General features: G+C 45.8%; 1 protein-coding gene and 1 non-coding gene across 2 annotated transcripts; one reads left to right on the top strand and one right to left on the bottom strand.

Moving 5' to 3' along the window:
• Window positions 1-3492: 3492 nt before the first annotated feature.
• TRNAG-GCC lies at window positions 3493-3563 on the bottom strand. The gene has a single exon. It is a non-coding gene; the product is annotated as a tRNA-Gly (tRNA).
• Window positions 3564-4553: 990 nt separating this feature from the next.
• Window positions 4554-8034, top strand: LOC119325987 (protein NRT1/ PTR FAMILY 5.2-like). The gene is made up of 3 exons (XM_037599703.1): window positions 4554-4716; window positions 4806-5023; window positions 6439-8034. Exons 1-3 carry the CDS (start codon window positions 4578-4580, stop codon window positions 7876-7878), a joined length of 1797 nt encoding a protein of 598 aa, XP_037455600.1. The 5' UTR covers window positions 4554-4577; the 3' UTR covers window positions 7879-8034.
• Window positions 8035-13277: the final 5243 nt, after the last annotated feature.

Here is a 13277-nt window from a genome sequence, read left to right as displayed (position 1 = left end):
ACCGGCGCGAACACCGTAGGAGGGAGCACCGCCTCCTCATTGCCGAGGCGGATGAGTACGCCTTGGCGGAGTGGCGCCAGCGCTACCCGTTGGACGTCGCCGCCGAGGAGGCCTTCTGGACGGAGAGGAGAGCAAAACGAGCCGCGGAACGGGCGGACAGGCGTGCGCGGAAGGCACTGGCGATAGCGCAGTGGGAACTCGGATAGGCGTCGACCTTCGACGACAACGATCCTCGGTGGGACGACGACTCGGTGTAGTTTCTAGTTTATTTGCACCGTAGTATCGTTATTATCTATTTTTATTTGTATCATAAAACTAGTTTGTGGTGTTGGGTTGAACTATGCTGTTTGTATCGTTGAATGTTTATCTATATGTTGTTCCAAATATTATTCGTATGTGCTCTGATTGCTCGCGCACACCTTTTTGTTGGAGCGTCACGCGCGCAATATTTTGCAACCGTCGTTGGAGTCGGCGCTCTGCTGCGCGTAAAAAGTTACTATTTCGGTGTTGTAAAACTTATTTTAACGCGCCGCGCGGCATATTCGAAGATGCTCTAAAGAAATTAATTAGTCTCGGGTGGATCACAGCAGCAGTATCGTGGGAATACGTAGCTTGATTTGCCGTGCTTAATCAAATCCAACTTCTTATATTCCCATATACACGGCAGATCACAGCAGCCTGGCATCACAGATCGAGGCGGAGACTATCGTGCACGCGCCAGGCCACGTGGTTCTAGCACCTTCACTACTCCTACTTGCATCGCCCGGCGTTGACCTCGTCTGCGTATGCCGGCTGGCCGTACCAAGTGTGTAGATGCAGCCATGCATGCAGGTCCCGTCCCGTCACTACATAGCAGCTGCCGCGATGTTGGTGCGATCTATTGTAATTTTGAAGTTATGTTTTGGCCATTTGATGAAGATATTGTGGTTCGATGACAATGGACTTTTAGGGGATTATCTACGGCCCATTTATGTTTAATGCGACTGAAGAGGGTTTTTCAAACCTCTGAAGGTTGTCAAATTCATGAAAGGTGGCATGCATGCACATCGAGATCACATGCGCATTCGGTGTATTGTTGGTGACGCCATGTTTATCGGGCATATTTGTACAGAGTATGTCTCACAAGGAAAATTGACACCCTAGTTACAAAAAATAATCATAAAACCCAAAACAACACCGTACTATAAAAAAATAATCCCAAAAGAGCATGCTTGCACAGAGTATGTCTAGCAAAGAAAATCGACACCGCTGTTAGAAAAAATAATCCTAGAAAGAGAAACAACACCATGAGGAAATACCATGAAGTATTGTGTTTTCCGTTCCCAGATAAAAAGATGAACTATGAATATTGTGGTTCTGTGGCATTGTCATAGGTCATTGGTCACATTATTTTGGCGTGCTGTTTGTACTAAGAGTGGGCTTATGATCTTTGCTAAACATACCATCAAGGGAGGGGGAAATGTTGAAGTTACTCCCAAGTTGTTATTGACCGAGAGATGCAGGGGAGTCCTTTCCCACACTTTGGGCACCCAAAACCATTAACTGATTTGGTTCCATAGCCCATCAGCACCAACAACTACAATTGTTCCCTTGCCCATAAGCACCTCACATATAAAAGCATGTCATGTACCTATGTTGGATGCACGATAAGAAGAGAAACGATGCTAGTGTTGGAAGACCTGTATTGTCGGCTACCTTGAGGCCGCGCTTGGATTAGTTGTATTTAAATACGGAGGTGTATATTTTACATCTGTATCTTACCAGCCGCTTAGCAAATCTGGGGCAGAAATAAAACGACGAGCTGAGACCTGTATTCTTTACAGGTGTATTTGAGAAGAACACGGCAATCCAAACGGGGCCTGAGGGGTATGCCGGCGGTGCTCATGCTCTCCTACATCGTCTTTGTTGCATCTCCACCATCGGCAGCCACCAAGATCATGCCCACGAGGCTCCTAAACCCTATGATTGCCTATGCACGACTACTCCCTCCTTCCATCTATATAGGGCCTAATGCGTTTTTCAAGACCGCCTTTGACTATTGATAAAATTAATACTACATGACATGCATAATGTGAAAATTATATCATTGAAAGCTCCTTTCACATACGAATTTGATGATGTGCTTTGTGTAAGTTGCATGTCATATATTATTGCTCTAACATTTGGTCAAAGTTAGCCTCGAAAAACGCATTAGGCCCTATATAGATGGAAGGAGGGAGTATGTCATTGCGGCTTTATTGTTTTTCTCGCCATGCCTGCAGCAAGCAAGCAGGCGAGGGACTTTAAATGTGGTGTTGTAATCACGTGCGCATCTGGTGGGTTGTGTTGTTGGTGCCGTTTTTGGGATGACACGCACATCAAGACATCACGTGCACATCAGATGTGTTGTTTGCGGCACCATGTTTATCGGAAGCACGTCAGCCCGCTGATTTTTCCGTTGCTTCCGCCTCCTCCCACGAATGATGCGTGTTTCGGTGGATCTGGGCACTACTTCCGTGTCCTGCCTTATCTTCTCCTTTGACTAATCTCCTCCACATCTTTTCTCCTCATGGCTTCTTCCTTCCTTCCCCAACCATCCAGCCTCGTCCATCACGCACGCAAGCAATAGGGTAGTTAGCTCCCATGGAGACACCCACCAACTGCTCCAGCTTGTGCGCACCGGGCGTGGCCACTGGGGTAGCATGCAAGCCTATGGTGGACAGCTCAACCCGACCACCTGGCCATGGGTCTCCATGGAAGTAACATGCAAGAAGTAGCTAGCGGGTACAACAACAAGCGCTCATGGAGGTAGGATGCGAGCTCGCCGGCCGACGCGACTGACGACGGGGAATGGCGGCGCTCGGGACGAGAGCTCGGAGGTGGAGGTAGTATGCGAGTTTGCCAGCTCATGCGACCGCGGAGGGGATTGGCGACGCTCAGGACGAGAGCTCGGAGGTGGATGGCCTTCTAGTTGGCGGTGGTGGTGTTGTCGGCAAAGACGGTGGTGTTTTTGTATCATCATTTTCATTGCATTTTTTTCTGCAACATCATCTATGTTGCAAAAGTTCTTTCGCAAACAACCACCATGTTGCAGAAAAGTGAAGGCATTTTTTGGAAACATCATATATGTTGCGTGTTGCTAAAGTTTCCTTCCACAACAAGACTTATGTTGCAGGAAAGTGAAGATATTTTTACTCCAACATCATTTATGTTGCAAAAGTTTCTTCCTTAACAACACCCACATTGTAGAAAAGTGAAGACAATATATTTTTTTGCAACAACACCTATGTTGCACAACGATATGCGCAACATGTGCTCTGTTGCAATGGTGAGGATGGGGCTGGCCGCTGGATGACTCCGGATCTAACGGATTCCAAGGCGGCGGATCTTCCGCCGGCGGATGCGTAGCACGCCCTTTGTAAAGAGTTCTCACGGAAACAAAAATCTTAAAAAGAAAAACAACACTGTAGTATACAAAATAATCCCTATTTTTTTTCCCAAAAAAACACGTAATGCACCAGCCGGGAATCGAACCCGGGTCTGTACCGTGGCAGGGTACTATTCTACCACTAGACCACTGGTGCTGCTGATCAGCTGCCATTCAAGGGCGCTTAACTAATCCACTGCCTCTTTGAATGTAAGCTCGACATGACGATACAGTACCGTACAGCTCCCGCATCTTAGTTCACTGTCGTTTTGCTCCATACTACTCACGTAGTCTCACATTTCTCTTTGTCCTAAGCTATTCCCCACGTCAGGCGGCCACACAAATCAACATGCGCACGGCAATATGATGTGACATGCACCTCTTTTAATTTTTGATTGACAGTAGGATGACATGCGTCTCCGCATGTGTCCGGTTCCGGGGTTTGTATTGGACTCTGGAGGATCTCGTTTCGCCACCACGAATCTGCGGAATCAGCGAATGATGTCTGCTCTATTCTCCCATGAATACTGTCTCCGTCCCGGTTTATTAGTCTTTGTATGTTAGGTCATAATTTAATTATTATTTTAACTAATAAAATATAAGTTATACACAAAAAAAATAGTATCATCAAAAACTTTGTTCAAATACGAACCCAATGATGTAATGTTTTATGACATGAATTAACATTTTATTAGTTAAATTTATGATAAAATTGAATATAAAATACAAAAAGGACCAACAAATCAGGACGAAGGTAGTATCAATTAGTCTGGGCTGTACGTCGGATCACAGCAACAGTATTGTAGAACCGCTGGGCATAAATATGCAAATCGAAGGTATATAGTCGATGGGAATCGGTAGTAGCTTGATTTGCCTGTCTTAATCAATCCAGCCGCTTATATTCCCATATGCAAGGCAGATCACAGCAGCCTGGCATCACAGATCACGGCAGAGACTATCCGTGCACGCCACGTGGGTCTAGCATGCACCTTTTGCATTGCGCGGCGTTGACATAGTCTGCGTCTGCCGGCCGGCGGACCGGCTGTACGGTGTATACATGCACTTCCCGTCCGTCACCTGATAGCAGCTCGCGGAGAGAGAGAAGAGAGAGAGAGAGAGAGAGAGAGAGACAGAGCACTGCTACAGCAACGCAGGTTAGCAGGTAGGAGCAATGGCGGAGGCGGAGAGCCTGGCCGTGGAGAGCGGCACCGGGCGGCAGGAGTACGTGCAGGACGGGTCGGTGGATCTCCGGGGCAACCCCGTGCTCCGGTCCAAGAGGGGCGGCTGGACCGCCTGCTCCTTCATCGTAGGTAGGCACCATCCATCACCGACCAGCCAGTGCATCACGCACACACATGCTTTGCTTCTGTTCCTCATGCGGCTAACCCATCCATGGCAGTGTACGAGCTGTTCGAGCGGATGGCGTACTACGGGATCGCGTCCAACCTCTTCGTCTACCTCACGGAGAAGATGCACCAGGGCACGGTGAAGGCGTCCAACAACGTCACCAACTGGTCCGGCGTCGTCTTCATCACGCCCCTGATCGGCGCCCACCTCGCCGACGCCTACCTCGGACGCTACTGGACCTTCGTCATCGGCTCCGCCATCTATTTCATGGTAACCAACCCTCTCCTCCCTCCTCTCCTTCCTATAGAATTTCTAATCCGTGGCTAGGAGTCCTCGAGAGCCGAATCGGGATTTGTATCTTCGGTCTGTCTATGTCACATCTAGATGTGAGATATTATCTCAAATCTAACTCTCTCACCCTTCATTTTTTTTTAAAACTCTTTCATGGATTTGTTTTGTCCCTAAGGGTGAGGGAGTTAGATGTGAGCTAATATCTCACATCTAGATGTGAAATAGCAAACCTGATCTTCCACAAATTTCTTAAACAATAGAAAAACAACATTGGAGATTAATCGTTTCTCAATACGTTGAATATGAATTGCGTGTCGTGGACAAATGCACGCAAGCAAACAGGCACACACAGACACAAGCATGCACACAAAAAGAGAAATAAAAGCACAATGCTAATGCTCACATGTGTGGTGGGAATGAAATCCGCCCACACGTCCTATAAAATACGGACCGCGCCATGTCACCGCATGCATGCATGGAAAATCTTTTTAGATTTCCAGTTTTTAAATTGTTTTATTTCTTAAATGTAAAATCTGAATCCGTTTTCACCATTAAATCCCTCGTGACGAGATCTTCAAAACTAGATCTCATATCAATATGCTTCGATGACTTTTTTGGGGTTAAAAGTTGCCATGTCTATTGCACATGAATTGTCATGGTGTTTACATTAAATTTGCCATGATATGTTTCAACTATTTTCTTCTACATTTAAAAGTAAATTTTAACATATTATAAAACATGAAATTAAGAAACTAGATTTGCCATGAACCATAAACTAAAGTTGCCATGATACATGCATTTAAAATTGCCATGGTCATACACAAAATAATTTTGATGATCAAAGTACTGGAAATGCCATCATCAAGATACTAAAATTGCCATGCTCTATAAATTAAAATTGCCACATGGCAACTTTAGTTTAATCGCTATGACAACTACAGTGTAAATATCATGACAACTTTTGGGCAAAAAAGAAATTCGTCGAAACATATCAACATGGGATCTAGTTTTGAAGATCTCGTCGAGACGGATTTAATGATGAAAACGGATTTTTAATTGGATTTTTTAATTAGGAGATAAAACATTTTTAAGCCGACAACCAAAAATATTCCGGCTGGAGTTATCTGTTTGCACGTGGCAAAATGAGTGATAATGAAGGCGTGTGTGTGATGTGCAAGATAACACACGTGTGGGCGTTAGTTTTTTCCAAATAAAAAGACACACGAAATGAGAAAAAAGGACTTAAGAGAGGATTTTTTTTTACTAAAAGTACTCCCTCTCTCTAATGATGTTATATTTCTTTACCAAAACAAGTGTCACGATTTTAGTTCAAATATGCTTGCTCTGGAAGAAAAAAATGAGACTAGAGAAATGATATCGATGCCTTGATGCAGGGGATGCTGTTGCTGACGCTGGCCGTGACGGTGGGAGCGCTCAAGCCTCCGCCATGCGTCGACAAACTCTGTCCGTCACCGTCAGCCCTGCAGGTGGGCGTCTACTTCGGCGGTTTGTACATCGTCGCCTTGGGCAATGGCGGGACAAAGCCCAACATCTCGACCATGGGTGCAGACCAGTTCGACAACTTTGACGCCCGGGAGAAGATCCACAAGCTCTCCTTCTTCAATTGGTGGATGTTCACCATCTTCACGGGCATCCTCTTCTCCTCAACGGTCCTCGTCTACCTCCAGGACAACGTCAGCTGGTCCGTCGGCTATGGCATCCCCACTCTTGGCCTCGTCGTCTCCATCGTCATCTTCCTCGTTGGCACACCTATGTACCGCCACAAGGTGCCTCAGGGCAGCGCGATCACGCGCATTGGCAAAGTGCTCGCCGCCGCGCTCTGCAAACGGCGCCTGCCCTTGCCAGCGGACGCTGATGAGCTGCATGAGCTGGAGCACGAGGCATACACAAGGAAGCGCAAGTTCCGGATGGAATCCACGAACGACATGTGGTTCCTCAACAAGGCATCTGTGAAGGACGTCGGTGGCGCATCCTCGACCTCAAAATGGAGTCTCTGCACGGTGACGGAGGTGGAGGAGACGAAGCAGATCTTGAAGCTGGTCCCTTTTGTCGTGACCATGTTCATACCGTGCACGCTCATCGCCCAGACCAACACCCTGTTCGTGAAGCAGGGCACGACCATGAATCGGCACATGGGGCCGCACTTCGAGATCCCGCCGGCCAGCCTCGGCGCGTTCGTCACTCTCTCCATGCTCATCACCAGTGTGGTCTACGACCGGCTTTTTGTCAAGGCCGCGCGAAGGTACACCAATAACCCAAGAGGCATCACCCTCCTCACGAGGATGGGCATCGGGCAGGTGATCCAAGTCGTGACCATGGCGACGGCGGCGCTCACCGAGAACCGGCGCCTGAGCTACGCGCGGAGCCTTGGGCTGGACGTGACCGGCGGCCAGCTCCCCCTCACGATCTTCGTCCTCCTGCCACAGTACGTGCTGATGGGCCTGGCGGACGGGTTCGTGCTGGCCGGCGAGATCGAGTTCTTCTACGACCAGGCGCCCGAGAGCATGAAGAGCCTCGGCACGGCGCTGTCGCTCACGGCGTACGGCGTGGGCAACGTCCTTAGCAGCTTCTTCTTGTCGCTGGTGGCAAGGGTGACGCGCGAGAGGACGGGCAAAGCCTGGGTGTCCAACAACCTCAACGCCTCACACCTCGACTATTACTACACGTTCCTCACGTTGCTCGCGGTCGCCAACTGTGTCGCCTTTGCTGCGCTCGCCAGCAGGTACAAGTACAAGGTGGAGTCTACTAAGACCATCGACATCGACGTGGACGTGCAGCTCAAGCGGCTAGGCCCCCATGAAGATTCACTATAAGTCAATGGTTTTTGTTGTTGTTGAGGAAACACTCCGAGCCAATGGCTTAACACTATAGAAAAAAATATAGAAAGTAAATTATTCAAAGTGAACCATCATGGGGTATATATAGATTACGAGTCCTTTCTGTAGAACTGCACGTACCAGCCAGTTTATTCAAAAGCTCAAACTGGTGGGGGAAAGGTGGGCTATGCATTCATACGCCAACACCCCCCTCGTGTGTGGCTTCCTCGGGCTTAAACGTGGATTGAAAGTCGGCTGCAATCTTTTATTTTTAAATTGCAGTATTTGGATTTTGAACTCAAGATCTCTTGGCTCTGATACCATGTACAACTATATGGACCAGCTAGTTCACTGAAAAGTTTAAGCTGGTGAAAAAAGGTGGGATGTGCATTTATATGTCAACCCTTTCACATACCAAGGTGGAATCTACTCAGACCATCAGCATCGACATGGACGTGCAGCTGAAGCGATAGGCCGCCTAGAAGATTCACTCCGATCCAATGGCCTGACAATGAAAAAACTATAAAAATCTAAAGTATTTCATGTGTATTGATCTAACCATCGTGTGCTTATATATAGATTATGAGTCCTTTTATGGTATCTACTAAAAAAGGGACTGTCTCAGTCGATGTTATATTCGTGAGATCTTACGTGAAGATTCGTGCAAAATTTTCTTTTGCATATTTTCTTTTTTATGTGTTATGTCATTTGACTGAGACTTGGTTAAGTCCTACTCGACTAAGGCCTAGTCACACCCATTGAAAATTATAAGCCCATGGCCTAGATCCGCCGATACTACTGGACAACATAAGGAGTAGTATATTCTTGCCCAAGGGTAGAATTGGAAGACACACGACAATTACCAAATCTCTAGAGAAAAAACCGAAAGCGCTTTCTCTCCCGCTTCAACATGACGCTGTCCATGCATTTGGGGCATGTGGTTGTCTGCACTATTTTTTCTTCTCCTTACATCTATTGCTCATATGAGATAGACTGAGCTAATGCAGGCTCAAAACCATGTTCTACACATGGTTTAGTTGCCTGCATCTTGCCTCAATGCGTCAAGGCAATAATATCTACCCATGTTTGGTTGCATGTGTATGGGTGCTCTGATGCATTGTATGTTGTTTGATTGCACACATTAACTGGTTCTAGTAACCTTATACCTTATGTGATGATCTTACCATTTAGCACCCCTAACAAGTGATCCTTTCATTTCATATGATCACAACAATCACAAGACTAAAACAACACTAGAATCATGATGTACTGGACCATGATGATGAACTTCTGCAACCCACACAGCCTAAACTAAGCAGCAACCTTGCGAACTTCATCGTTGTTGCTGTTCGAGCATGAATTTGTGGTAGTCATCCTCTGCCTGCTGCCTTGTCTTGAACCCTCTTTGAAAGGAGATGCCTCGGTAACCTTTGACTTGCTCATTGCATGTTGGCCATGAACTGTATACTCATGGAATCCTACCTTTATACACAACATACCAATTCACCTCCAGATTGACATGAGAGCAACAAGTCAAGCAGCAAGCAAAGGAACACAACATGTGGAAGAAAAACAACATAGACATGCATGATCAGATAACCAAAACACAACACAATTTCGTCCTAACTACTATGGTGTCATCCTACCACCATATCCAAAAAAAGGGTGCAATCCTACTACCGCAAGTTCACCATCACCATGAGGGATTAGTATGTACCACCACATCAAAATATACAGGCTAGCAACAATTTTCAAGCACTATCTAACTACCACAAAATATGCATCGTCATTGTCATTGTCGATCATCATACATGACGTAACGACCACTAAAAACAACAATTGTAGTAATGCTTGCTCAGCCAAGTCCAACGACAAAGCACCCTATGAGCGTCCCCCGTCGCAATGAAAACCCAACACCTTATGCCCTATTGAGAGGTTCCACATGGACTTTTTCTGTGTTTTCTCTACTATTTTTACAAGTTTTCTTTTGTTCTTCTTTTAGTTCATTTTTTTTCATTTTTTCCCTTTTCCCACTTTTTCTATTTTCTAAATAAATTTTGAGTTTTTTGGATTCAAGTTGAATATTGTATAGATGTTAAACATTTTATCTGAATACATGTGGAGCATCTGTCATGTACATTGGATATTTTTTAAATACATGGTGAACATTTTCTAAATACACGACGAAAGTTTTTTAACCTCACACTAAATATTTTCAAAAATGGCATGAACATCTTCTTTTAAACATGCAGACATTTTTAAAGTTTTATGAACACTTTTTAATGGCACACAAACTTTTTATATGCTATGAGAGTTTTCTAGATCAAAAGTTTCATCGCAAAAAAATCACTTTGTAAAATGCCATGAACATATTTTTGAATGTGTGAATATTTTTTAAATGTCATGAACAAAATTTTAATGGTATGAATATTTTTTACAAAATATGTGAACAATTTTTACATGATTATTTTAAAAACTTTATGAACATATTTTTAAATGTTCTACCATATGTGCCATGTCACGGAGAATTTTTTGAACTCTAGAACAATTTTTAAAACCTTGAGAGAAACTTTTACATTCCACAAACATTTTTGTAATGCGTGGCGAACATTTTTAAAAGCTAGGTAAAGTAAAACATCCCATGTATGTATATGTTTAGAACTTTATTGAAATATAAATAAAAATAAGAAAATGAAAATAAAAATAAAAATTAAAAACACACGCCTCGTGTTGGAAAGAACAAAACTCTAGAATGATGTACTGGGCCCAGTACAAATTCCGTTAAGCTGGGCCAACTCTATACTGGGTTTTGATAATTAAGGTTAACATATCTTAAGGACAATGCCAAAGTACATGGGTGGATTGGGGTTCCGAGATACACATTTGTTCAACCTTGCAATGTTGGCCAAACAAGCATGGCGCCTAACTCATGATATTGAATCCTGAAGTGACCGATTACTTAAGTCAGTTTACTATCCCTCTTGTGATATTCTGGAATCTGAACTAGGAAATCATGCATCACAGATTTGGCGAGCAATCTTTGAAGGAAAGGAAGTGCTTAAGCAGGGTTTAATCAGAAGAATCAGAGATGGAAAATCAACGAGCATCTAGAATCAGAATTGGATCCCTAGGAATTTTATGATGAGAGCTATTCACCCGAATAGTTCAAACCCTCTAGAGAACGTGGTTGAGTTGATAGATACTGTGGATAGGAGATGGAATAGGGACCGTGTGGAACAACATATGCAACCTATAGATGCTTCTGAAATACTTAATATCCCATTGTCATCAATCCCAATGGAAGATAGCTGGGTGTGGCACTATGAGCACAATGGCCTTTTTTCTATGAGATCATGATATAGAATGCTCAAGGAAACAAAGCGTAGAAGAGAAGAGTGGCTGGAGGGGACTGGAAACATGTCTGATTGGCAAGGAACAAAGAAGAAATGGTGTACTCTATGGGGCACTGTAACACCCCAAAAATTTAACCATGATTTATTAATTAAAATTTTGCCATGGTAAATTAAATTTTTATTTTCTGGATTTCCTTTTGATTCAGACTACTCTTTTCTTTAATATTGTGGAGTTTTTACCCCAAGTGAAAACTTTCCAAAAATATTGTTGGACTTGTATACCCTCTCCAGAAACATTTCTTTTATCAGTGGAATTACTTATATGATTATTTCCCTGAGCTTTATTCCTTTTAAAAATGATTTTTCATAAGCTTTAGAGCCTCTTATGCACTACAACCCTTTCATATATTCATTTAAAAATTCCACGAAAATTTGGGGATGACATGTGATGTTCCCACATCACTTTTATGCAAAAAGCTCTTGTAGTCATTTGGGGATTTTGAGCCCTACCTCAAGTTTTCAAATCTGGATCAGTTTGTGGTTTGCACTGCAACCTATTTAAATATTTCTTTAAAAATTACATAAAAATTTAGAGATGTCAGTAGATGCATATAGTTCAACTTTATGCAAAAACCCATGAGTGTTCTTTGAAAAATTTGAGCAAATCATCCTCTTTTGCTCTCTGGCCCAGTTGGGTGTTTTCTACTGCAACTCTATTTTATTTTACTCTAGTGATCATGATCCTTTCTCCTACTTATAAACCACCCTACAAAACCCTTAAGTCCAGGAGATTGGACCCATTGAAATATTTTTAGTCCATGCTATAATAACCTTTAGTTTCTGCCCAGATTGGGTTTTCTCAAAAACTTGCACTAACAAGTTTCTGGTTTTGCCCTGGCAACCTTGTCATCATCACTAGTACCTAAAGATACTAGGATCTAGAGTTTTTGGCCATCCCAAGAGTTGCCTAGATGCCCTTGGCATTCTATCAAGCACCTTGTGTGCATAGTCAGTTTTGTCATAGTTTTTAGTTTGCACATTGGACCTGCTTGCTTTGCCTAACCAGCATGTCTCATGGCTCTACATTAGTCTATAGCCCCACCCTGCTAAACCTCATGTGGATTGGAGCCCCTGGCATGCCTTGGAATTTTGCCGAACACGTAGCGTGCGTGCTCTAGGCGCGCGCAGAGTGCACGTTTTGCACGCGCGCGCAGCCGAACCGCCGCGTCGCACCCCTGGCCTTTGCTCGCCCGCAGGGCTGCGCCCCGGCCCCGCCCGCTCACCAGAACCCTCCAGGCCGCTCCTGGAGCCCCACAGCGCCGCCGTCACGTCGGCCATGGCAGCTAGCGGCCGGCCACAGCAGGTTCCTGCCCTGGACGGCGCCGCCCGAGCCACTCTCGCTCGCCAGCTCGCCACTGGAGCAGTGCCCGCTCGTCAGCTAGCTTCTGCCGCCATCCCTAGCCTCGACATGTCGCGCTGCAAGATACAGAACGGCGGTTCGCCGATCTTATCCCCGGCCGCCGCGGAACCGACCTAGTCGCGCTATAAATAGGGATCCCCGGGCCCATCTGGACACTCAGGCAACCTCGTACCATCCCCCTAGTGCCCCCACACCTAGCTATCGGCGAAGGGAGGCCGTCTTCCCCGTCTCCGGCCAGTTCGGCCGCCGCCGCCCTCCGGTCACGTTCGTCGCAAGCAGAGCCTCCCCGGTCCATCCATTGCCACCACCCTCTTCCCCTCGACCGTGCGGATCCGCCCAACCACTCAGCTTTGATGGGGAGCCACCGTAGTCCAAGCCCCCAATCCTCCTGAAGCCACCGTCCGCCGCAGAGCTCGCCGCCGGCGACTCCCTTCGCCCCCGCCAGTCGTTCGACCACCGGGAGGACCGCCCTGGACCAACGGATCCATCCCCTCCCTCAGAACCCCGCGGAGAGCCGCCGTTCGTCGACGGTGATCGCCGGAGCCCAGCCTCCGCTCGGGCAGAGGAGAAAGGAGGCGGGCGACTGGTCAAACCTGACCAGTGGACCCGACGGCCCCACCTGC

This window comes from Triticum dicoccoides, chromosome 6B (assembly GCF_002162155.2).
Source record: "Triticum dicoccoides isolate Atlit2015 ecotype Zavitan chromosome 6B, WEW_v2.0, whole genome shotgun sequence".
NCBI lineage: Eukaryota > Viridiplantae > Streptophyta > Magnoliopsida > Poales > Poaceae > Triticum > Triticum dicoccoides.
This window is presented reverse-complemented; position numbering and strand designations above follow the sequence as displayed.